Source organism: Dreissena polymorpha, chromosome 1 (genome assembly GCF_020536995.1).
Source record: "Dreissena polymorpha isolate Duluth1 chromosome 1, UMN_Dpol_1.0, whole genome shotgun sequence".
Lineage (NCBI taxonomy): Eukaryota > Metazoa > Mollusca > Bivalvia > Myida > Dreissenidae > Dreissena > Dreissena polymorpha.
The window spans coordinates 153490579-153516674 of NC_068355.1; the positions used below are offsets into that span (position 1 = coordinate 153490579).

General features: G+C 35.7%; 1 protein-coding gene across 1 annotated transcript in view; it reads right to left on the reverse strand.

Annotated features, from left to right (window-relative positions):
- LOC127856564 (carboxy-terminal kinesin 2-like) overlaps positions 1 to 26096 on the reverse strand; it is an 89742-nt gene that overhangs the window by 16695 nt on the left and 46951 nt on the right. The window contains exons 4-8 of the mRNA XM_052392863.1: positions 13437 to 13609; positions 11874 to 12004; positions 11365 to 11575; positions 3709 to 3876; positions 3177 to 3323 (exon numbers count right to left, since the gene is read on the reverse strand). Coding sequence (XP_052248823.1) covers positions 3177 to 3323; positions 3709 to 3876; positions 11365 to 11575; positions 11874 to 12004; positions 13437 to 13609 — 830 coding nt within the window. The remainder of the gene's footprint in view (positions 1 to 3176; positions 3324 to 3708; positions 3877 to 11364; positions 11576 to 11873; positions 12005 to 13436; positions 13610 to 26096) is intronic.

The following is a 26096-nucleotide window of genomic DNA, read 5'->3' on the forward strand; positions in this document are numbered from 1 at the left end:
CTGAATTCAAGAAACACAAGGGTATAGATATTTAGCTTTTGAATGGATCAAATATGATAACACTGAGAAAGCCCTTTTTTGATAACAAACTGCAATTATTGACAGGGCATAAAACATGTAAACTCATAAACAATTCAAAATTGGGACAGCGATTTTGTTTCCTCAGTTATAAAGTGCCCGAAAACTGCACTTTCCCAATAAGGAAAAACTTCATATTTACCAATTGCTGTCCAAAAAAAAAAAATCCGACTTGAAGGTTTCCATTTTTTTTATAAATACAATGCAATATTTACAAAGTTGCCCTATGCAGCTCTATGGCTTTAACTTAAGCAAATATAATATTTACAACTTGACAACATTAAGTTATGAATTTTAAAGTATTTGGGAGCAACATTTCAAATACAACAATTTCCCAATATAAGGACTTCACAATGCAATTTTTCCAAATTTCAGGTTTTTTTCGCGCAAAATTTTCCTTACTGGACTGGTACCGGTACTTTTCCCAATTCAGAAAAAAATCATTGTGGGATATATTGTTTTTGTTACCCTAGCATTTTGAAAGGCATAGAAACTCTGCTGATATCAAACAAAAGGCAATTACAGGCAAGTAATCAAAAAATAAACAAATTAATAAATAAAAAAGCATGCTGCAACAATCTTCATCAGTGATTTATATTTATTTTTTTGTTACTGGCCATCATTTTGTATGCAGTCATACAGCAGTTAGACCTTTGCTACCGTGTATGACTCCACTGATTGGTATGACCCGAACGTGATGGTTACGTTATTGCATTTTGAGATTATGACGCAACATTACACATTTTGTTTACAAACTGCACATATCCATACAAGATAAGGATCCAAAATTTGATAAGAACAGGTTTGGGAAATCTGGGTCTGACAGTATAACTGAAAAATTATAGTTTAAATTGCAATTTGTATTAATTGTTTTAGAAAGTATTAAACAATCAAATGATATGTATACAATATTAAAATGCTTTTATGTATATTTTGTTTCAGAAGTCAACTGTGTGGTTATTGTAAGGTAAGACACAATCAACAAGAGAGATTGCCAAGCAATATGGTCCCCTACCGGCTCCACCATTGTCAGTAATTCCACTATTGTCATAATTTAAAAATAATAAATATATTTGTTGCCATAGCAACCAGAATTTTTGACGTAGGAACAAAACGAAATGACGTGCATAATGTACATATTGCCATATATCCAACTTTCAAGTTTCATGAAAAAATATTAAGAACTTGTAAAGTTATCGCAGGATCCAGAAAAGTGTGACGGACAGACTAAAAGAGCGCAAACCATAAGTCCCCTCCGGTGAAACCGGTAGGGGACAATAACTGATATTCACAGAATAATGACATCGAAAGCCTTTGTTTGTGTTCAAAAATAAATTATTGTGTGGTGATTATTGGTAAACAAGAGAGCCTGAGGCCTCAAAAAGCTCATCTGAGACCAAAACCAAATTATTTTTATATTGTGAAGTTAAAATCATAACAAGAGCTCCGAATAACGGGTGCCACGCTCAGCTGCTAAAGCTTGTCAGAATGAAAAAACAAAATTTTTAGAGGTCACAGTGACCTTGACCTTTGACCTAGAGACCCAAAAATGGGTGTGGCATGTAGAACTCATCAATGTGCAGCTACATGTGAAGTTTCAAAGCTGTAGATAGAAGCACTTTGATTTTAGAGCCAATATTAAAAACCTTAACAAAATGTTAAGGTTATAGCACCACGCAGACGGCATGAAGGCAGACACGGAAACGACAAGCTGGCTATGACAATACCTCGGGTTTTCTTTGAAAACATTCGAGCTAAAAATACTATATGAAGCATAAATATTGTCTTCTGTATATCTTTTTAAAAAAATCAGATATTGAAGACAAGCAGAATATTTGACTAACCAAATGATTCAATTGTAGCCATCAGCTAATTGTGTTAACTCTTTCAGTGCTGGAACCGAGTTTTGAAGGCCTTTGCAAACTATTTGGATCCAGATGAGACGCCACAGAACGTGGCGTCTCATCAGGATCCAAATTGTTTGCTATTCTGATAGTATTCTTTGAAAAAAATCGAAGAAAATGCAAATTTTAGAAATTCAGCAGACAACATTTTAGCACAGGGTTGGCGAAATCAAATGTCCGAGTCGTACATTTGCTTGTCTGGGCAACTGATTTATTTCAATTAAGTTGTCCGTGGACAACAAGTTTTTTAAAAGTCGGGTCCAGGTATACAAAAAAATACATTGTATTAAAGCCGTAATTAAGTTTTACAAAACCGGATGTTGACATGCCATTACATTGTCAGTGCTATTTGCGGAGCAATCAAGCTAAAATACCGGCACTCTCCTGCGCAGTGATCTCCCTTATTCTATAAGAGACCAGGAGCATGCCGCATTTTAAACATTCGGCCCGACTGTTAGACAGTGTACAGACTGGTTTCTTTATTTTTACAATCAGACGGAAATAAAAAGTATCAAAGTAAGGTAATAAAAACACGGTCTACCTTGTTATTTAAGACGACTTCATTGGTAAAAATGGAACATTTAGTTTTTTTAAATCTTCAACAACGGAGCAGAAACCCGAAGCTTTGAGCAGTCCATCTCCCCAAAAAACTAAGAAAGATTATGATAAAAAATATGATCTAAGTAAACGCACCAGAACTTTTCAAGAAACTTGGCTCACAGATTTTTAATGGTTACCAGTTGATGAGCCAGTGCGGAGCCTCAGTCTGATGAGGTCCACATATTGGACTAGTTTAATTTGTTAAGATTACGGTGTACTTATGTTCAACACATGTTTTAATAACAATAGCTTTGCAAGATTAAAAGTTTTAGAAAGTCTTTATATTTTTATAATATACTTCTATAATAAATGTACAATTTAAATACAACTATACACAAAACTAGCAAATCATACTCATTTTGGTATATTCCACATTGTTTTACATTAATCAATAATTGCGTTTATAATTTATATAAACATTAACGGACAAGTGTAGTTCAGCAACGGACAAGTTAAATTTCCTAAATGGTTGTCCGTGGACAAGTATAGTTTTTTGAGATTTCGCCACCCCTGTAGCAAATTTCCCAGCATGCAAACGGTTAATATCAGAGTATGCCCTGGAAGTTCATGAGATGGTAACCTATGGCAACTCACCTCGCTGAGGCTGACTTCCCCGACCTTGTCAAGCTCAATGACCCTGCGTTCCTCGTCTGGGAAGCTCATAAAGTGTATCTCTCCATCATTACCATACAGCTCCTCCCCTATCAGGGGTCGCACACGACAGAACACGCGGATGTTGCCCTTTGAGAAAAAGTTAAGCCTCTGTTTAAAATTAAATTTATTTCTAATGAATAAATAATAACCTGATGTTCTTTTTTTTATGAATTCAAACTTTATTAAAAGTTCTGTAAAAAAATCCCACCTCACACTTATGCCACCTAGATTCATATTTGTTAATAACAACATGATTTTATTACATGATTTCTGATTGAATGCTGTTATTGTAATAAGCTCAGGCCTAGAAGATCAATACTGGTAAACTTAGAAAAAGGCTTTGCCAGATTTTCAGTTTTATATAGGATTGAAAATTTTTCTTTCCATCAATCGAAAATAGAAGACTTTGTGCTTGCTCTTTCGAAGTGCTTATTTCATGACGGTTAAGTGTCACATGCCATGTGGATCCTACCTTAAGTTCCAGTATGGTGTTGTGTAGTTTCCTTCGCAAAGTCTCATGCTCTCTGAACTTGCCCATGTACTCTTGTATGGTGGCCTCATGTTTCTGTATCGTGCTCTTGTGACCCCCAATCTCTCCATCACGCTCTGATATTGTACGTGTTGCCTGCTCAAGAGCTACCTGGTTGTATAAAGATAAACCTTAGTTTATTTTGACGTTAAATAATCACCAGGGCTATTTTCCTGATTTTGTGAAGGGGCCATGGCCCCTTTACTTTGTGAAATCAAAGCGCTGAAGGCACTGAAGATGTTCGCTATTGCATAATTCAACACGCAATTCATTTTTGAAAATCAATCGCAAGTTTGAAATGAACACACGCCATTCAACTTTATTAAGTGTGTGTCATAGCGCACGGGTCGAGTTTTGTGTGCACTTTTTATCATCCTTATTATTTCATAGAAATAACTAAGACAAAATAAAAACAACATGCTTTTTGGAAGTTCTGAAAGCATAGAAAGTATGATGAAAATGGTAATGATAACTTAATATAAAGAAAATTTGCAGTCACCATATTAAAGGAATATTTTTTTCTTATATCACATGACTATCTCACCAAGAATATAAATTCATAATGAAAGTTCCGTGTACAAAACTTTTGATTTTTGACACCATATACAATTCAAAATATACAACAATCTTCGTATCTTGTATATGGAGGAATAAAAGTATATAAACATTGCTGTTTATGCTTTACTTATTACCCGAGCAGTTCACACGGTGTCAACAACGCTAACATAAACATAGGTATAGAGCACTCATGCGCTTTTAGGCGTAGCTGTTTCAGTTTTCATCTTAGTGACTTTTACATAACGCCAACAGACACGCATGAATATTTTCGAATATTTAATAAGCTGATTCGAGATACAACCTCTGAATTTTTGCTACATCACTGCGTATGTGCTCAATTCAAAGGATGTAGCACTGTTCAGTGTAAGGAATTCTGGACTACTCTCTGTATGCTCAAACGACACAAATTGTGGCCCTGTTACAATTACGCGTTACAATCCATCTCGCAGAATTTCACTTTTGCCTCCAAGATGAGAAAACAATAATTAGCGAAATAGTATAGTGTCACGATAAGAGAAAATCGTTTAATTATCATACCACAATGTTTGCCGTACTTGGTCAGCACGTCTGGAAATCATTCCTTAATGTGTGGATAGGCTGCCATTATTAACAAGTTTGCTATTTTCAATTCAATTTTGTATCAAAAAGCATTGTTCTTAAATGTGGCATTTTCAATTCGCAATGAGATTTGTAATGACCCTCGTCATGTGAAAATGGGTCTTATTCCATATGCGCCCATCATATAAATAGCCCACTCAGCTATCACTCCTTCTGGTAAGGAGAAACATAACATATTGAGTGATTTTAAAGCGAACAGCATCGCCTATGGCCTGACTGCGCAAAAGCACATGTTGGGTTTAACAAACGCTTGCCGAAACGCATAAGACCCATTTTCGCATGACGGCGCTATTGACGTGTGATTTAAATGTGTCGAAAGAAAACTGCGTTTAAATCAAATATAAACATACGATATATTTCGATAGTGAAGAAAGATACTCATAACAAGGCATATGAGGACACATATGAAGTGCTCTCCCGTAGTATATTTTTTATTTTACTCACACTTATGATTGGTTTGACAATGTTAACACACATTTCATGCGGTGAATATGCAGCTTACAAGTGAAAAACACAACACAATAGTTACACTTTTGTTTAATTGTATTTAATTATTTAGAAAAGTAAATTGCTAATTTTATTTCAAAGTCAGCGTATACGCCGACTACATTTTTAAAAGACATTTATTGTAATAAATATATTTAATATAATATATTAGGTTGTTTTCGGTTTTAGCGATTAAAAAGCATTTTCGAGGTTGCCTATAGTATGCCTGTAGTAATTTATGAACTCATATCCAACTGTCTATGTATTGAGAACTGTGAATATAAACAAGCTTAATCTTCTACTAACCTTCTGCTATTGCATTCGTATTATTATTATAAATTGTTTGTTATATTCGGGTTTAGCAATTATGAAACTTTTTTTTGTCTATCATATCGCTGAAGTTATTGTTGAACTTATGTTCAACGTTTTATAAATTGAGAATATAAACAAAGACCTATAGATAATATGGGTCTTTGATATAAATAAGCGTCAACTTTTTCCCGAATCTCTCATTTTACGACCTGTACTACGTCATTGAGTTGTATGCGAGAGCGTAACCTATTGCGTTGTTATAACCCATAAACTTTCCTTTGTTTATCGACAGACGCATCTATTAATAGCCTCATATATCATGAATGCCAAAACAACCGGGAAAAAGAACCAAGTGACCAAATAGGACGCAAAACGCAAATACCATGCGACTACGACTTTTATTATGTAAGAAAGCTCCGCAATTCCTTTGAAGTCGGAGCCTTGTGATTGCTATTACTTAAATAATTGACCTCTAACTGAAGTAAGCAAAGGAAACGCAGCACCTAATTGACCCATTCCTTCTATGTGCGAAGGCAGATTGAATTTTACTAATGTATGGTTTGCCTATTATAACACACATTATAATGCGGTAAATATGCGACTAACAAGTAAAAAACACTATAATTAAACTTTTGTTTTGAATTAAGTTATTTAGAAAACAAAATTCCAAACCTTATTTCAAAACAGCAAGACTACATTTTTTAGAGAATATTATTGTTATATTTAAATGTTTTTTAACAGTTTCAGCGATAATGAAACATTTTTTATGTTGTCTATCGTATCCCTGTAATAATTGTTGAACTCGTGGTCAACGTATTATTAATTGAGACCTGTGAATATAAACAAGCGTAACCTTATACTACTGCGTTATTCTCACACGGACTCCCCTTTGTTTATCGCCAGCCTCAGATTTATGAATGAGCTGAGCGAAAATACTACGTCACGCACACGCAGCAGAAAGTGGACTATTTTAATCATTCATAAACAATCTCCTCCGCAACACGTACAATACGATCATTGTTCATTGATTCTTTTCTATAAAACACCGTTCGAAAATATTGAATGTAACACGATATTAATATAATGTTGCCATTTGTGAATACACATAATTGGAGAACTCAAACCTCTTGCATAAATTATACAACTCTTTCTTGCGCAGATACGCAAGCGGGTATTGGGTTAATCATACCTAGTCGTATCGACCTGAATTTCACACTCAGCACTTTAGACGGGCGCTAAAGCGCCCATCTAAAAATGAGTCACAAACTTTTCAAAATTGTGAAAAAATGATTCGCAAAATACTGAAAATTGTTAAAAATTTAGTCGCGAAATTGTTCAAAGTATGACAGCCAGTTGGTTAAGAATTAGTATATTAAAGCATGTTTGTTACTAGCATCATATTGAGATGTCTTAAATAATGCATTAATATCATATTTTCATTGTCTTGACACTTTCTTTCAACAAATAACCACTTACAGTTAGATTAACAATATTCTGAGTGGTAAACTCTATCTAAAACCATAGAAAAGCCTAACCCCTGTCAATATCATGTCTCGCTTAATAAACATTTGTAAGAAATGTAAAGCATTTACGTTATTTTTTTCAGATTTAACAAAGCATAAATACATACACGGTTTGAACATACTGCACAGCATGAAAATGCATTAAAATCAATGTTTTTATAAAATGGAATCACAGTAATACTTAACCACAATTTACAATTGTAAACAAACAAGATATAGAATAACAAGTCTTGCTCACAGATATCAATACATAAATCATGCTTTCATCAAAATTTCAAATGACTTTCTTCATGATTTAATCCATGTCCGTTTTAATAGTGCACTGAAAAAAACACTAACCCTTCTGTAGAAATCTTTTGTTTCTTTATTGTATTGTATTGAACTGCAATAAATCAGGATTATCTGATGTGTTTTTAAATCTTTTTAACAGAGCAGCACGAGTTTTGCTACGCCGTTTTGTTTGTTTTATGGCGAGGTTGATCAGCCGAGCTAAAACTAAAAGGTTGCACCTTTTTCAAATTTTTTATCGTTTCACGTTTGTAATCAATTAAAACAAGCGACACAAGTTTTAGTTTAAACGATTAGTAAACAAAATTTGCGAATTTGGAATGAAAAACGGTGAAATGAAACATATTTTTAAATAGTGTAATAGCCGTTTTTGACAGTTTTGAGCACAAAAAGTCTGTTATTGACAGTTTAAAACTGACATTTTTGTACAAAATCGCAGCTGTGTTAGAATTCAGGGTTCATTCAGATTTTCTTGAATGAAATTCAAGCACTTTTTAAGCACTTTTCAAGGGAAAAAAATCTAAATTCAAACACTTTTTTAGTCCGACATACTGAAAAATGTATATTATTTTAGTGTCCAATACTGACAACATTTTTCGCTAAATTGGTCCCTCCTTGCTTAACATTCTTTGTGACTTACAACAGTCTGCACTACCCTGATACCGTAACAACTGTTTTAATCAAAAGTAAGATATTTCATAATGATATAGTACCGTAATTGACCAAAGGCATTACACATACCAAAACCAAACCCGTTATTTGTATTGAATATGTATTCTAAATGTCTACTCTTCTGGTGGCTTTACAACGCGGATTCCTCCATACTAGACATCTCTATATCTGTACTGCATACTTAGAATTGGCGTTGTCAATAACCCAAGGGTACTTTAAAAGCAACCCTTTCTGAAAAATGCACTTATTCACTGGCATATTTCAGCACCGTAATGGCATAATGCATACAAAAAAGTAGACAAATTGGCAACAGATGAGTAGTAGTTACCTCCCTTACATTATAAAACCCGTACCAATCCAGTACCTGCTAGTATAAACAGATCGGGACTGTCATAAATCTTGAAAAAAACTACGACTTCAGACTCATGGAAAAGACATGAAAATATGTATTTTTACCCTTAGTACAGGTACTGTGTACTTAAACAAACGCCACTCGCTGCGGTGTTCATCTCACTGTGTTCACTTACCAATATGAACCCCGCGATGAGTGCTCAGATCAACTGTCGCGGGCCGTTTGCCATAAAGCGAACACTGCGAATCACCGCAGACCCATAATATATATACCGCCGTGTTCGCTTAAAATAAAATAATTCAACATAAACGTATTGTATTGATCCCTTTCATTCAAAAGTGATAATGAATGATGTATTTCACACCCATGCCCATGACAGTGTTTTTTGTCTTATAACACGCAGCGTATAAAAGAAAACAGTGTTCGCATCTAGCTGTAGGATACCTATGTTAGCGTTTCCGATCGCCAAAATCGCCAAAGGCGATTGAATCTTTCAGCCGGCGATTAAAGTTTAAAATGTGAATTAAAATGGCGATTGCAAAATACCCTGATATTTCTCTATAAGTATATAATATTCCCTACTTTTAAAGAGAACTCGGTACCGATTTCCACATGTAATCGCCATAAAAGCTCCAGGTGGTAATAGATAGTCCACTGATAAGAGATAACCGGATGCCCTTATCGTATATTCAAGCCACATAACACAGTCATGTATGCTGACAGATGCATCACGGGAAATTTTCGGGTAACTTTCCAGTCGCCAAACTGTGATATTTAACGTCCAATCAGTTACGAGAATGCTTATGGAGGCGGAGTTATATAGCGAGTATTATTTTTGATTGACGTCGGTCACAGAGTAAGCATATATCGCAGGTTTATTAACAACGAATCACAGTTGTAGCATTAATATGTGATATAAAACCGGTAAATAAGCAGTACATTAAAGGAGGTTTCGGGCATCATCATCACACCTATTTACCGCACTGTAAACAACCATTAATTAAGAGAAGTTAATTGCAATTGGTGAGCAGTGTAAATTTACTTACGGCGAGTAAGTTGTGAAAAACAAAACCCGTTAATAATTTGATGCGGTAACAAATTAAATCCAGTGCATGTATATTTTATCAGGTCTATTTGTAGAACTGATTTACACCGTTTTTCTACAGCCACATGATAATAACTATTCACTATGCATTAATACCGGTATGCCATGTAGAACCCGTGTTATAAGAAAGAGCGCGAAATAATTGCTGTCGTCTGCAATGCTAAGTTCTACGCATGCAAAGCATGCTTTTTTTAAAAACAGACGATGTGTAACTAAAAATAGCCTAGCCGCTCAGTACATGGAGTATTTAAGACTTACAAATTTACCGGTACGTTTGAATAAATTATATATTGCAACTATGGAAAAATATGTCAATTCAAGAATACATTGAGTTAAATGTATTTTTCAAGAATCAAGAAGCACCAGACTACGGCAAAAATTATTGGGAGAAGGGGGGGGGGGGGGGGCGAATAGGAGTTACGCAAGACCCACCCAATCAAAGACCGGGGCAAATCTGAAAGATCTTACATTGTATACAGTTTATGCCAGTGCATGAAAATAAATATAAATGGAAATAAAAAAAAACATGAAATTATTTGATTTCACGTAACAAATAATTTATTTAAATGTGTCTTCATTGATAATTTAATACAGTCATTATTGATACCTATAGATTCATGATAATGATTATGTGGTTCATTGAGCAAATAAGGTTATAATGTGGATCGTCATCGTAGTGCTGAAATTTGGCTACTAATTTTTTTTCCTTAGCGCCAACCTAGGGATACCGCACCTGGAGGAGTTTTAATTGAGTGTTTGATTATTCAATTAACAGTTTGAAGCCAAGGAGAACTCATAACTGATTGTAGTAATCGTGTTATCCCGAGTCTCCAGATTCCCCGATACATACGTTTCAACTGTCTCAATCGCATGCATGCAACTTCTCCCATCTTTATCCATTACTCAATAATCCCATATATGCCCGATTTCCATTTTTAAAATCAAATTATGGGTGGGTAATATAGATGATTAGAGTCATGAACACAAACGTTTGCAATTTTCGAAAGTATCAAATGAATTTCCTCATATGATTCTATTTAAAGATTTGATGAAATCAGCGCCCAATCAGGACAGTTGTATTGCAACATGTGTAAATCATCTGACATGGTTTGCACGCATCGTGTACAGCTATTTTAGGTTACAACTTCTACATGAAATAAATGAATTTCTTTGTTCTGATAAAAAAACACGCGAAAATTGGCATGGGTCAGATAGGAGGAGCGATCAATATCATCGGATCGATATGACATGAAATTATCTGAAAGCTTGGAAATAATGAATCTGTTTTTAACATTTTAAATTGTTGTTATTTCATTTTCAAGCACTTTTCCAGCCAAATTCAAGCACTTTCTAAGCACTTTTCAAGGCTATGGTTGAAATACAAATGTAAGCACTTTTAAGCACTCCAAATCGTTTTTAAGCACTTTTCAAGATAAACCTTGATTTTCAAGTACTTTTCAAGGTCTGTGCGAACCCTGAAGATTTGTGAATTGTATGTGTCTAAATTGTGAAATGTCCGTCCATAGCCAGTCTCAAAGAAGGAAAAAAAAGCCCTGCTCACAAAATTAACTTGCTAAAATTCAGTACAAAGCAAAACCATATAAATAAAAACCGATACATAAATTTATCAGCTAACACGATGGCAAACTCATATTCATCTATAACAATTAACATAGTCCCAATACCTTAGTAGCCTCCAACTCTGACTTAATCCCAGCCTGAGAGGCCGTGAGCTGGGCCACAGAGGTCTTCAGACCAGACACTTCCTGTTGAAGCCCCGCCAATTCCCCTTCTAGAGCCTCCTTCTGTCGGCGTAGCGACGCCTTAGTGAATTCAAAGTTTTCTGTGTCACGCTCTAGTTGCTTACGAATGTTATACAAGTCCTCCTCTGTTTCCCTGCAAAAAAGGATCTCTAAAGCAGGGCATCAAATTAATTTCAATTGGAACAAAGGAAAATCAAAGGTAAAATCATTACCAAAATGCCGAACATGAAAATAAACATCAAATTTAATGAGGCAATCAAAAAGCGACCCTATTTACCAACAGCTTATAATTGCAGCAATTATCCTTAATTGGTCTTTTAAATGTATCCTACACTTATATGTCACAGAAAAAAAGGATAACTTATAGATTGTACCCTATTATAAAATGGTCAGAATCAATGCAATGTCTGCAACGCATGTGAATCGCATACCTTAGTTTGCTCTTAAGTTGACTGTTGTCATGGACAACGGAAGAGTAGCTCTGTTCCTTCTGCTGCACGGTGCCCGACAGCTGAGAGTTCTGTTGCTCCAGCTGGGCCTGCTGCTCCTGCCACTGGCGCATCTGAACACAGAGTATTACAGGGTACAAAAGTTGGCACTTGAACACAGACTGATATAGGGAACAATAGTGGGTACTAAAACACAGAGCATTACTGTGTACATTAGTGGGCACTTGAACACAAAGTAATACAGGGTACAATTGTGGACAATTGATGAAAAGCGTTACAGGGTACAACAGTGTGCACTTGATCAAAAAGCATTACAGGGTACAGTAGGGGCACTCGAACAGAGAGCATCAATACGTACATTAGTGGGCACTTGATCACAAGACTATTTCAGGGACAATTATTGTAACCTCAAAACATGGCACTAATATTTGCACTTGAACACAGAGAATTACAATGTACAAAAATGGGCACTTGACCAATTAGCATAACATGGAAAAATAGCAAGTTCTTGAACACAGAGCATTAATGGGTACGATAGTAGGCACTTGAACACACAAGTATTTCAGGATACAATAGTGAGCACTTGAACACAAAGCATTAATGAGTACAAAAGTGGGTACTTGAATACTGAGCAGTACAGAGTACAATAGTAGGAACTCAAACACAGGGTATTACATGGTAAAATAGTGGGCACTTGATGACAGAGCATTACAGGGTACAAAAGTGGCCTCTTGAACAAAGAGCATTACAGGGCACATGGGGGCACTTAAACAGAGCACAATGAAGGGGATAAAGTTGTTACCAACAGATCCGAGTAATTAATTATAACTCTCAATACTTGACTAGTCAAAACATATTACAACCAGTCTTTGCATGTGCACTTTCATAACTCATTTTAGAAAAATTCAAAAAGACGCAAGCAATTTAATGGTTGTTAACTGAGAAGAGTAATGCAAACAGGCATTTCCTGTCCGTAATTTATTATGAAATAACAGCAAAAGCATTATGCAAAACATTACTTGCCTAAAAGATTTTTCTGCACTTTCTTGTTCAGGTATTTGGAATAAAGTACTGAACAACCTTCAGGAAAAATTACTGAACAACCTTCAGGAAAAATTACAGATATCAAACAAGAGCACCACATAACGGGTGCCACGCTCTGCTGCGAAAGCTTGTCAGAATTTGTTTTATTATTTTTTTTTTTAGAGGTCACAGTGACCTTTAGAGGCAATTTAAAGGTTTTAACACGACGCCGGCAGACGACAAGCAGGCTATGACAATACCTTGGCTTTATCCGAAAACAGCCTCTCTAAAAATTACAATTAATATTATGTAAGAAAAAGATCAGTAATTGATGTAATAATAGTTTTCATTCCCCTTAAGGGGAGTACAAGTTTTACCAAGGTGTGTCAGAATTTGCATTATTAACTAGTCCTAAATGGCAAGCAGCATATTTTGGAATAGTACACTTATGTTTATACATGAGATCTACCAGATAATATAATTAAAAACACAATAGAACAATAGAAGTACATGTCTGCCAACCTTATGCATGAAGTCCCCTTTTTCAGCCTCCTGATGTCGCAGCTTTTCCTCCATATCCTGTAGACGGCCCTTGAGATCCCAGGGCGGCCTCTTGGTCTTAGCATTCGCTGCAGAGGAATTTCCAGTGTTCGGGGGAAGACTCGCGCTTGCACCAACAGCATGTTTGATAGTTACTGAAATTTGCAAGGTTTCAGTATTTCCCACCTCATACATAAATGAGGGGATTCAATTGAAGGGGCACCTCTCACAACTCTTGTAATATCAACAATTGTTTTCCTTCTTTATAAAGTACTTGTAAAATTTAAGGTACTGTCCCAATTGAGGATGAATAACAAAATTCTCAATTGCTGTCCAAAAATACCCAAAAGAAAGGAAAGTTGCATCAATTTTGTTCCTAACGGCATTATCTTCCAGAAAACAAATAAACAAACTTGTTCAAGCAAAAATACATGTAAAGCAATATTTCAAATGGTTGCTGCATTTAAGTACCGAACAAAGCAATGTACAAGACCCATAACTCCCAATCTGAAGATTTCATGACACAATTATATCAATTTCAGTGTCTTTTGTGCTACCGGTACTTTTCCCTATTGGGTAAAAAAAAAACGCTGGATATTACAGTGAAATTGGCATTTATATCATCTATTAATAATAAATTAAGAAACAAATAATGATGTTTGTTTCATTGACAAACTAGAGCTTTGTCACAGACGTGCGAATAATCCCACATGCCGCATTGACACAGAATATTTTGCATGTTGTCTTCACAAACAATAGCGGACACCATGCTCAATATTTAAAACGCACTATGTGACCCGTGACCTGGTTTTTGACTCTGCATGGCCCATGTTGACCTACACATCATCTAGATATAACTTCTGACCAAGTGTGGTAAAGATCGGATGAAAACTACTTGAATTAGAGAGCAGACAACATGCTGAATGTTTAAAAGGCACTAAGTGACCCCGTGACCTAGTTTTTGACCCGGCAAGGCCCATGTTTGAACTTGGCCTTAAGATCATCTAGATACAACTTATGACCAAGTTTGGTGAAGATCGAATGAAAACTACTTGAATTAGAGAGCGGACAACATGCTGAATGTTTAAAACGCACTAAGTGACCCCGTGACCTAGTTTTTGACGCGGCAAGGCCCATGTTTGAACTTGTCCTAGACATCATGTAGATACAACTTCTGGCCAAGTTTGGTGAAGATCAGATGAAAACTACTTGAATTAGAGAGCGGACACTTAATACGGACCGACAGACAAACCGACCGACAGACAGACAGACCGAATGACGGATAGACAAGTTCACTCCTATATACCCTCCTAAACTTCGCTTGTGGGGGTATAATTATTTTGGCTTAAAAAGGGGGTGTCCGAAAAGTAAGTGTCTGAATTTAAGCTCGTTAACCATTCAGATACTACTTAAAAGTACCCAGTGTACTCCCATGTATACCTCTGTTCAATGTACCGAAAGTACGAAAAATATGGTTAACAGTAGTGCTGCAACAATATACCAGTATATTGGTATATATCGCAATACACAATCCGCATATTGTATTGTGATACGATTTTCATCATACCAGTACAACATTCTACAAAAATTAATCCACATTTCGTCCAGAAAAGCCATCCGAAATAATGATATCAAGGTTACAAAAACAAAACAAATCGTGTTTGGTAAAAATAAATTGTTACTTAAAAATAGCATTCTAAAAAGTTTATTATACAGAGTAGCGTTTATACATGGGAGTCCATAAGATCTGCGTTTGCTTGTCATACTGATAAATTTAAGATGAACCCTGCGGAAATACGAATTTTTTTTTTACATAATACATTGTAAAACTGTAAATTGATGTAATTATAAACAGAAGTAATAATGATCCAATTTTTTTTAACGTAACAGCATTCTGATAAGTTACACGATGTTCTTTTAAACATCCGCAATTCTCTGTCAGGCTATAACTAGAACCTAAACAAACAATAAAAAGGTTATGTTCATGTAATTAAGTTGGTTTTTGGTGATTAGCTGGGGAGTTATAATTCTGGCACAAGTTAGCAATATATTGCAAAATATTGCCATACGGGTTTTTGAACTGACAATATATTGCAATACGGTTTTGGCGTATTGTTGCAGCACTATTTAACAGCACCCAGACATTCTTCTGAGTACTTGTTAGTATATTTCTGAACCCTGGGTACTTAGTATTATACTGTAAGTCAATCAAGCCACAGATATGTCTCAAACAGGAAGTTTTGCACAAATGGAGAAAAGCACAGACCCAACCCGACAGGGAGTTTGGCAGATTATGCCAGTTTCTTTGAAGGGGAGGAAGGGGGAGGGGGTGGCATATGTTAATTCTGGAAATATGTTTACATGTTCACATTCAAACTAGAATGAACTGTTTATCCCAATATCAAGACTTGATAAGAATTAGAGCATACACTTACAGAAAGCAACATCGTACTTCTAGTCTATCATTTAAACCTCTATAATCTAGGTGCAAATCACTGCAAAATCAATCACTGCATGTCTATTGGATTGACATGTTCACCTTCATCCAAGAGGTTGTGATGTTCCACAGAACTATCATCCAGATTTTCTACATTCACCTGCATTCCGTATCTCACTGTACGAATTTCATGTGGTGCCTTAGGAAGATTTCTCTTGTCTGAAACAAGCCTGCTCTTTACAGTTGGCACAGCAGCTGTGTGCTTCTCATTCCTAACAAATGACCTTGAATTTGAATTAAAGACCGCTCGGCTATCTTTTAAGTATTGCATTGATTGCCTTTGCTTCAGCTGATGCAACTGTGATGCTCCATTTTCTGAACCACTGTTAAAACTACTAGAAGATTGGCAAACACACTGATCTGTTGGTAATGTGCCAGATATGTGACAACCACTAGTGCAATTGGTCACATTATCTCTTCCTTTAAATACATTAAAGCGACTTTGAGTGAAAGAGACCTTCGTTGCTGCTTTTGAGCCACTCTTTGTCTGGAGATCTGAATTTGTTTCTTCCATATTTGTCCTGCTGGGAGTAGAAAACACTGTGGACCGACTGAAAACAGGAGGAGGCTTGTCAGGAAGGTTTGTAGTTGAAACCATGCACGTTTTCTGTGAAACCATACATGATCTGGAAGATTTGGATATTGACACACAAGCTGGAACCCCAATGCAAGACTTTGTAGACTTCACAAGACTCAATGGTATCCCAGACTTACAGGATGGTGAATGATTCTTTGATCTCAACTCTTTGACTTTGCTACATTTATCATCCTTTATTGAGTCATGAACGACAGTACACACAGCTTGCCTTGGGCTCGATGTTTTCTGAATTTTAGCATTAACCTGGGATGTAACCATTTCAGTTCCTTTGCTAATACTGACTTTTGTTGCTTGAAAACATTCAGGTTCTGAATCCTCACAAAGGGATATTCCATGAGATTCTGTGAACGACGCTGTCATGCCATTACCATGTGCCACGTTTTCTTTGGCAATCCTTGAACAAGCTTCTTTAAAGCCACTTATCTTCTCATCATCTGTTTGCAACTTTACCTCAGATCCAACATTTCCTTTGTTTTCCTGTGTACCTTTAGTTGGTTGCTTATCACCACTGGAAGAATTAGGAATTTTGTCCCTGGCAATGTTCCTCTTTTTCACAGGCGCAGGTGTCATTGTAACATTGGCAGCTCTCAGCCTAACTGGTCGAGGAATAGCGCTACTGCTGGAGCCAATTGTCTGACTTGAGTTTCTGCCTTTGCAACTGGAACAGCTACATAAGCTGTTGATGACTCCCTTACAGCAACTGACAACAGTCCAGGACAGAGGAACATCAGATTCACCAACAGCATGTGAGGCTTGTCTCACTGTTATCTTATCACTGGTGTTGCTTGATGATCCATTCCATTTCATTTCTGCTCCACTCTCGTTAATGTCTAAGAAATGAACTTTATCAATCAGCCTTCTATCGTTATGTGCTGCCCCGCTCAAATCACCTTCCAGCTTCGGTATGTTTTTCTCATCTTTATACCCTTGATGGACATCATTGTCAAACATTTCATTGGCACTGCCAGTCTTCAGGTTTTTTTTAATTTCAAACTTCTGAACATCATGGATTTCTTCAAAAGCGTTCCTACATATGTCTGCCACATCATCATCCACTAAAGTTGTGTCAAGCAAACTCTCACGCGTGGTATCCGTCTCTGTGGTTACAGTGGTGTTTGCACTCGAGTTCTCTGTGGATTCACAAGCTATGAAAATACACGGTTTTGAGGATTGGCTCCATCCCTTCCTGCCGGAGCGTTCAATAAAAACTGGTATCCTGGACATTTTGTTTCACACAATTTGCCTATTTTTCACTTTTCACTTTTGTGTTCTGACACAGATTGCATGTCTTTTATTATCAGTATTCTGTATTATTCTTACATATATCGCTGTTGAAAGTTGGCATTCAAAGCATTTTTTTTTTCAAATTAAAGATAACTGAGTTTACTTTATTATCTGACAATTATAGAAAATAAAATATATTCTCCTCGAAAAAATTCATATTTAACAATCAACAGCTCTTAAACAAATGTGTTTGTCTCACAACTTCCATCAGATAATATATTTACTAATTGTGAGGCATTGTTTACAAACAATCAAAAGTACAAACGTATATCTTGATGATTTATCAATAATAGAAAGAAAAAGTACCTGCATAAGCTATTCAAATCTGTCAATATCTTCAAAAGTAAGTAAAACAATAAACTTCTCATTATATTCAAAGAACAATAGCACCTGGTATTACAATAAGTACGGTCTGTTTTACAATTAGTAGCCACTGACTCAGTGTCTTGAATTTCAAGATCAAATTTCATACAAGACCAAATGAAACATGTTTTGAAAGGTGTTTCATATTTTGAAATTGAACATAGCTAGATTTTTGTTGAAACTGATTATAACTGATGATTGAATGTTATTTGATTCATAATTTATTTTGTAGTATGTCAACACGTATTTTGAGTATTATTCACAGAAAAATAACATTTATTTTATTGTTTAAGTTTCATATAATCATGCAAATCAAAAGAAAACAAATGTAAAACAAAACCAATCTGAATGGATTAAAATACTGATTGTTTAATGTTTAACAGGCTTCAATCGTACACATGTGCAATAAGTCCAAAATAGTGAATGTTTCAGGAATAAAAAAATCACCAAAATATAAACCATAAGTTTAATCATGCTTTGTAAGACAACTAGTATTATGGTCTACAAAAGCAATATTATTTGTTATCAACTATTTCAACCTTTTTTTAACAAATATTTGAATCTATGAGCAGGACTTTCCTAGCCCTGATTTGGAGAAAACATGCAATTCGGGATTTGGAATTTTTTGCATGAAAAGTCACTGATTTGGAAAAAAACTATTTGGATATACATGTAACTCTTTATTATAATTCATATTAGGAGAACACAATCATGTAAAGTAAAGTTATATACTTTTTGTAGATGGTATTGAAATCAATTTGAGATATAATTATCATTTTTCCGGTAATTTCTTTTGTATTGCATTCTGTGCACAAGTCTATTTTAGATCATATAAGTATTGTTGTTTCCTATCCTGATATTCGTTTTAACTTAAATACACATGTATGTTAAATTGCTTTCGAAATTGACTGTAGAACATTAAAAAATATGAAACTTTAAAACAAGCCTTTCCAGCCTATAAGGTATCAAGGTCATTTCACAGTCAGTTAAATAATCTTTATATAAACGCAATTTTAACAAGAGCACCGCCTTGCGGGTGCAGACCGCTCATCTATTTTCTTTTTAAAGGTGAAAGGACTCTCATTTTCAATCACAAAGGAGGGAGGGGGTGGAGTGAAGAGGGATGTATAGTGTGGGGTTGTGGACATTTATTACATTATCTTCCAAAAAAGCGAGAAAAAAAAATAAAAAAAATTTGGGGTGCGATGGTTGGACGGTATTTCAAACATAACCGTTTAAAAAAAAATTTGGGGGGGGGGGGTATAGTGTGAGGGTGTGGTGGTAATTTGTGAGATGATCTTAAAAAAATAAATAAATAAATAAATAAAAATTGGGGGTGGGGTGGGGTGGGGGGGGGGTAGGGGGGGGGGTATAGTGTGAGGGTGTGGTGGTCATTTGTGAGATGATCTTAAAAAAACAAGAGGGCCATGATGGCCCTGAATCGCTCACCTGACTCATTAAGATCAGATGAAAACTATGACCTCTATTGTCTACACAATGTTTTTCTATGATTTGACCTAGTGACCTAGTTCCTGACTCTAGATGACCCAAATACAATCCCAATCCAGATGTCATCAAGATAAACATTCTGACCACAGTTCATAAATATTGGATGAAAACTGTGACCTCTATTGTCAACACAAGGTTTTTCTATTTATTTGACCTAGATTTTTACCCCAGATGACCCAAATACAATACCACCCAGATTTCATCAAGAATTCTGACCAAATTTCATAAAGGTTGGATGAAAACTGTGATCTCTAATGTCTACACAAGGTTTTTCTATTGTTTGACCTAGTGACCTAGTTTTTGACCCCAGATGACCCAAATAAAATCCCAACCCAGATTTCATCAAGATAAACATTCTGACCAAATTTCATAAAGATTGGATGAAAACTGTGACCTCTATTGTCTACAGAAGGTTGTTCTATTATTTGACCTAGTGACCTTGTTTTTGACCCCAGATGACCCAAATACAATCCCAAACCGGATTTTATCAAGATAAACATTTTGACCAAATTTCATCAAGATTGGATGCAAACTGTGACCTCTACTGTCTACACAAACAAATTGTTGACGGACGGACGCACGGACACCAAAGGCACGCACAACTAACGCCGGACATCACACGATCACATAAGCTCACCGTGTCACTTCATGACAGGTGACCTAAAAATATGTGTTGGAGATAAACATGAACAGTTGTGGTTAAAATCCCATAGAAACAAGGGCTGTTTGTAAAACATGCATGCCCCCCTATATGGGCTATAAGTTGTAGTAGCAGCCATTGTGTGAATACGTTTTTTATCACTGTGAATGGTGGTGGTGGTGGTGGTGTAGTAGTAGTAGTAATAGTAGAAGTAGTAGTAGTAGTAGTAGTAGTAGTAGTAATAGTAGTTGTAGTAGTAGTAGTAGTAGTAGTAGTAGTAGTAGTAGTAGTAGTAGTAGTAGTAGTAGTAGTAGTAGTAGTAGTAGTAGTAGTAGTAGTAGTAGTAGTAGTAGTAGTAGTAGTAGTAGTAGTAGTAGTGGTAGTAGTAGTAGTAGCAGTGGTAAAAGTAGTAGTGGCAGTAGTAGTAGAAGGTGGTGGTGGTGGTTGTGGTGGTGGTGGTGGTAGTAGTAGTAGTACTAGTAGTAGTAGTACTAGTAGTAGTAGTAGAAGTAGTAGTAGTAGTAGTAGTAGTAGTAGAAGTAGTAGTAGTAGTAGTAGTAGTAGTAGAAGTAGTAGTAGTAGTAGTAGTAGTAATAGTAGCAGTAGCAGAAGCAGTAGCAGCATTACAAGACCAATACTTAAAAATGATCAAATGGGAAAAGGTAACCTAGCACTGGCAGTAAATATGGGGCTCATTTACAGGTCAGATTTGGAATCTCTGCTGTAAAATGAGATTTTGAATGAATTAAAGGGAGGCAAATCTGTAATAAAAGAACATGCATAAACCGTTGTTGTTTCCCTTGTTTGAACCATGCTAAATCCTTACAAGTTTGGAAAGAATTGGATGAAAAATTTGGACTTTATTGCATAAACACCATTTTCTCAATTCAAGGGGAGGTAATTCTGTACTTCATGGACCAATAATGCTCATTTTTTGTAGGGTTCGTGTCCTCATTGATATAAAGACACTGTGCAAATTTGGAAAGGATCGGACAAAAAATGTGGAAGATTTTTTAAAGTTTTCACAAAATAGGCAAAAAACGAATAAACATGCAAAGTTCAACGAGCTCCTGCGGCCATGTTTTTTGACGAATCAAATTTCTTTAAACAACTTTTTCAGGGGAGCCTTCAAAGGTCATCCCTGTGAAATTTTTTGAAAATCTGATGAGCGGTTTCTGACAAGAAGATTTTTAAAGGTTTTTACCATATATGGTCATGGCGGCCATCTTGGTTATGCGATCAAATTTTTTTTAACAATTCTTTTGTCCCATGACCTAGGGATGCTCCACATGAAATTTAGTTGAAATTGGCTCAATGGTTTAGCAGAAGAAGATGTTTACAAATTGTTTACAGACAGACAGACGGACGGACGCCGGACGCTGAGTGATCACAATAGCTCATCTTGAGCTATCGCTCAGGTGAGCAAAAAAAAAAAATTAGGGGGGGGGGGGGAGGGGGGGAGGGGGGTAGGGCACCGGGGATGGTTTGGGTGGAGTCTATTGTGGTATGTCAGGTAAGAGTAGTTTTGTCAAAGTATCAATCAAATCTAATCATAAATAAAGAAGTTATGGCAATTTTAGCAAAATTTAATAATTTGACCTTGAGAGTCAAGGTCATTCAAAGGTCAAGGTAAAATTCAACTTGCCAGGTACAGTAACCTCATGATAGCATGAAAGTATTTGAAGTTTGAAAGCAAAAGCCTTGATACTTAAAAGTAAAGTGGATCGAAACACAAAATTTAACCATATATTCAAAGTTACTAAGTCAAAAAAGGGCCATAATTCCGTAACAATGACAACCAGAGTTATGCAACTTGTCCTTTTACTGTACCCTTAAGATAGTTTGTGAGTGATCCAAGTATGAAAGCAATATCTATGATACTTTAGGGGTAAAGTGGACGAAAACACAAATCTTAACCAAATTTTCAATTTTCTAAGTATAAAGGGCCCATAATTCCGTCCAAATGCCAGTCAGAGTTACATAACTTTGCCTGCACCGTCCCCTTATGATAGTTAATAAGTGTTGCAAGTATGAAAGCAATAGCTTTGATACTGTAGGAATAAAGTGGACCTAAACACAAAACTTAACCAAATTTTCAATTTTCTATGTATAAAAAGGGCACATAATTCTGTCAAAATGCCAGTCAGAGTTACATTACTTTGCCTGCACAGTCCCCTTATGATAGTTAGTAAGTGTTGCAAGTATGAAAGCAATAGCTTTGATACTTAAGGAATAAAATGGACCTAAACACAAAACTTAACCAAAATTTTCAATTTTCTAAGTATAAAAAGGGCACATAATTCTGTCAAAATGCACGCCAGAGTTATCTAACTTTGCCTGCCCAGTCCCCTCATGATAGTAAGTAAGTGTACCAAGTTTGAATGCAATAGCATTGATACTTTCTTAGAAAATTGGACCTAAACGCAAAACTTAACCAAAATTTTCAATTTTCTAAGTATAAAAAGGGCACATAATTCTGTCAAAATGCACGCCAGAGTTATCTAACTTTGCCTGCCCAGTCCCCTCATGATAGTAAGTAAGTGTACCAAGTTTGAATGCAATGGCATTGATACTTTCTGAGAAAAGTGGACCTAAACGCAAAACTTAACCGGACGCCGACGCCAAGGTGATGACAATAGCTCATAATTTAAAAAAAATAAAAATAGATGAGCTAATAAAATGAATTTTGTTTCACCAGCCATATCTGAAATGATGATATTCGGCAATATAATTATGGTATGTCAATAATTGATATTTAATGTGTTTTCAATAATTCCATGATAAGTACTAGTTTTGATTAAGTCGATAAGAATTATTTCACTATAATATTGATAAATTTATTAGGCGCTTTGATTTACGATTCTATTAACAATAAAAGTACTAACAGTACTGGTGTTACAATGCTTTTGAAGAGGATGGATATAAAAGCATCTATATAAGTTTATCTACATCACTACAACTGTGTATGTGGATACAAAAATTTTGGGTATGAAAAAATTATGCCAAAAAAAAAATTGGGGTATTAAAAAAAATTGGGTACTCAGAGCTCCAGATAAGCATCGTTTTATCGTTATTACGAATTGTTTTTAAAGAAAAATGAAAAGAAAATCAAAATCCATCGTATCAAAACGAATTGAGACAGACGGTTCTGAATTATGACCGGCCGTTTGATTGTATGGAACTTCTGAGTTCTGTGCAGCGAAAGTTAAATGATAACGAGATATCCGATACCGGATCCGTGAATTAGTTGATTGTAACCAATAATATTCACATTTCAGTTTCAGCTCTTCTATTTACAAACTTAAACATGGCGGCTGCAAAGCGTGGATGAGTTCTAAAGAAACTTCATTCTGCGACAGCGCCAAGTACATTGTATACTTGGTTTCATTTCGTGGAGAGAACAAAGTCCAAAGTCTATTGTTGGCAGTCTATTATCTTATATGGTGCCAAAAGCGGTTGATAAGGTGGAATGGACGATCTCCAAACCCAAACATTGCGGTATCACTCAAAAACAGATCTTGGCATGGAAAAATGACTTGCCCTGGGTACAGATTGATGCCTATATTCATTTGAAATGTTCTTCCTGTATTAAACACAATGTGGCGTCTGTCTGGGCAAGAGAGGGCTTTTAAATCCAGAAAAGGACCGCTATGCACACAGCAGCTCATGCAAAGTTCAATGGCTTTAAAAGTTTAGTTTATTATATATATTTTTCATTATAAGAAAAAAAACTAATTTAAAATGATGAATTTTGGAAACAAATTAATAGCGAAAAAAATCTTGTAGTGAAAACTAAATGACTTAAAACCTTATCTGGAGATCTGGGTACGAATAAAAAAGTGGGTACAATTTTTTTTTTTTTAAGCACAAGTTAGCTTTCATTACAAACAAATGTCCTTTATTTGTTTAAAAAAATATGGCATGAAATCCCAACTCATGTCATTTCCGTTAAGTCATTACAATTTTCAACGCTTACAAACAATTATTCATAATATATTTTGTTATTAAATTTATTTAATTCATTTACTCCTCAACAAAAATGAAGGTAGCAGTGTTTGTACAGGTAGTTGTTTAATTGTAAGTTAAAGTGATAAAACAATCGTACAATCAATACCATGGTTTATCACTAGCGATCTACACATGGTCTTAAACCACAAACAATAAGACAGACAGTCAACTGCTCAAATTTGTCTAAACTCTTCAGATGTATCAACAGATACATTAGAAAACATTAATCAGGTTTGTTACACACTGAAAGTTTTCAATAACAGAAAACTGCTTTCAAGTATAGACACTTTTTTTTAGAGATCTGATATCATATAATGATTTTTTGCTCATTCATGAATAATCAAAACTGCGAGTTCTACAACAATTGATAAGCATTTTAGCATTACCATGCTTTTCTACTCGATACATAAGAAAATAATCAAATTAATCACTAACAATAATATTTGTTAGCATGAAGTAATTTCATTACTAATTTATAATGATGATCAATATCAGATGGCAAATTTTTCGTTCAAATTTTGGTCCGGTTGGGGAATCCATTCCCAATTGAAATTGAAAACTAAATAAACAACTCTTACTCATAGCATTCAAGTGTTCATGGAAGTGTGCATCACATGATTTACATCTACACTCTACTCACTATTTTTGGGGTAGGGGTACATTTTTTTTAACATAACATTATAACTACCTTGTAGTCATTTTTATGCCCCCCTTCAAAGAAGAGGGGGTATATTGTTTTGCTCATGTCGGTCTGTCTGTCCGTATGTATGTCCTTCCACCAGATGGTTTCCGGATGATAACTCAAAAAGCTTAGGCCTAGGATCATGAAACTTCATAGGTACATTGATCATGACTTGCAGATGACCCCTATTGATTTTGAGGTCACTAGGTCAAGCTGACCCGAAATAGTAAAATGGTTTCCGGATGATAACTCAAGAACGCTTAGGCCTAGAATCATGAAACTTCATAGGTACATTGATCATGACTTGCAGATGACCCCTATAGATTTTCAGGTCAAAGGTCAAGGTGACCTGAAATAGTAAAATGGTTTCCGGATGATAACTCAAGAACGTTAGGCCTAGGATCATGACACTTCATAGGTACATTGATCATGACTCGCAGATGACCCCTATTGATTTTGAGGTCACTAGGTCAAAGGTCAAGGTCATGTTGACCCAAAATACTAAAATGGTTTCCGGATGATAACTCAAGAACGCTTGGGTCTAGGATCATGAAACTTCATAGGTACATTGATCATGACTCGCAATTGACCCCTAGTGATTTTTAGGTCACTAGGTCAAAGGTCACGGTGACCTGAAATAGTAAAATGGTTTCCGGATGATAAATCAAGAACGCTTATGCCTAGGATCTTGAAACTTCATAGGTACATTGATCACGACTCTCAGATGACCCCTATTGATTTTCAGGTCACAAGGTCAAAGGTCACGGTGACCCGAAATAGTAAAATGTTTCTGGATGATAACTCATGAACACTTATGCCTAGGATCATGAAACTTCATAGGTACATTGATCTCGCAGATGACCCCTTTTGATTTTCAGGTCACTAGGTCAAGGTGACTCAACTTAAAAAAATTGTTTCCGGATGATAACTCAAGAACCCTTACATGAATCTTCATAGGTACATTGATCATGACTCCCAGATGACCCCTATTAAATTTCAGGTCACTAGGTCAAAGGTCAAGGTGACTTGACACAGTAAAATGGTTTCGGGATGATAACTCA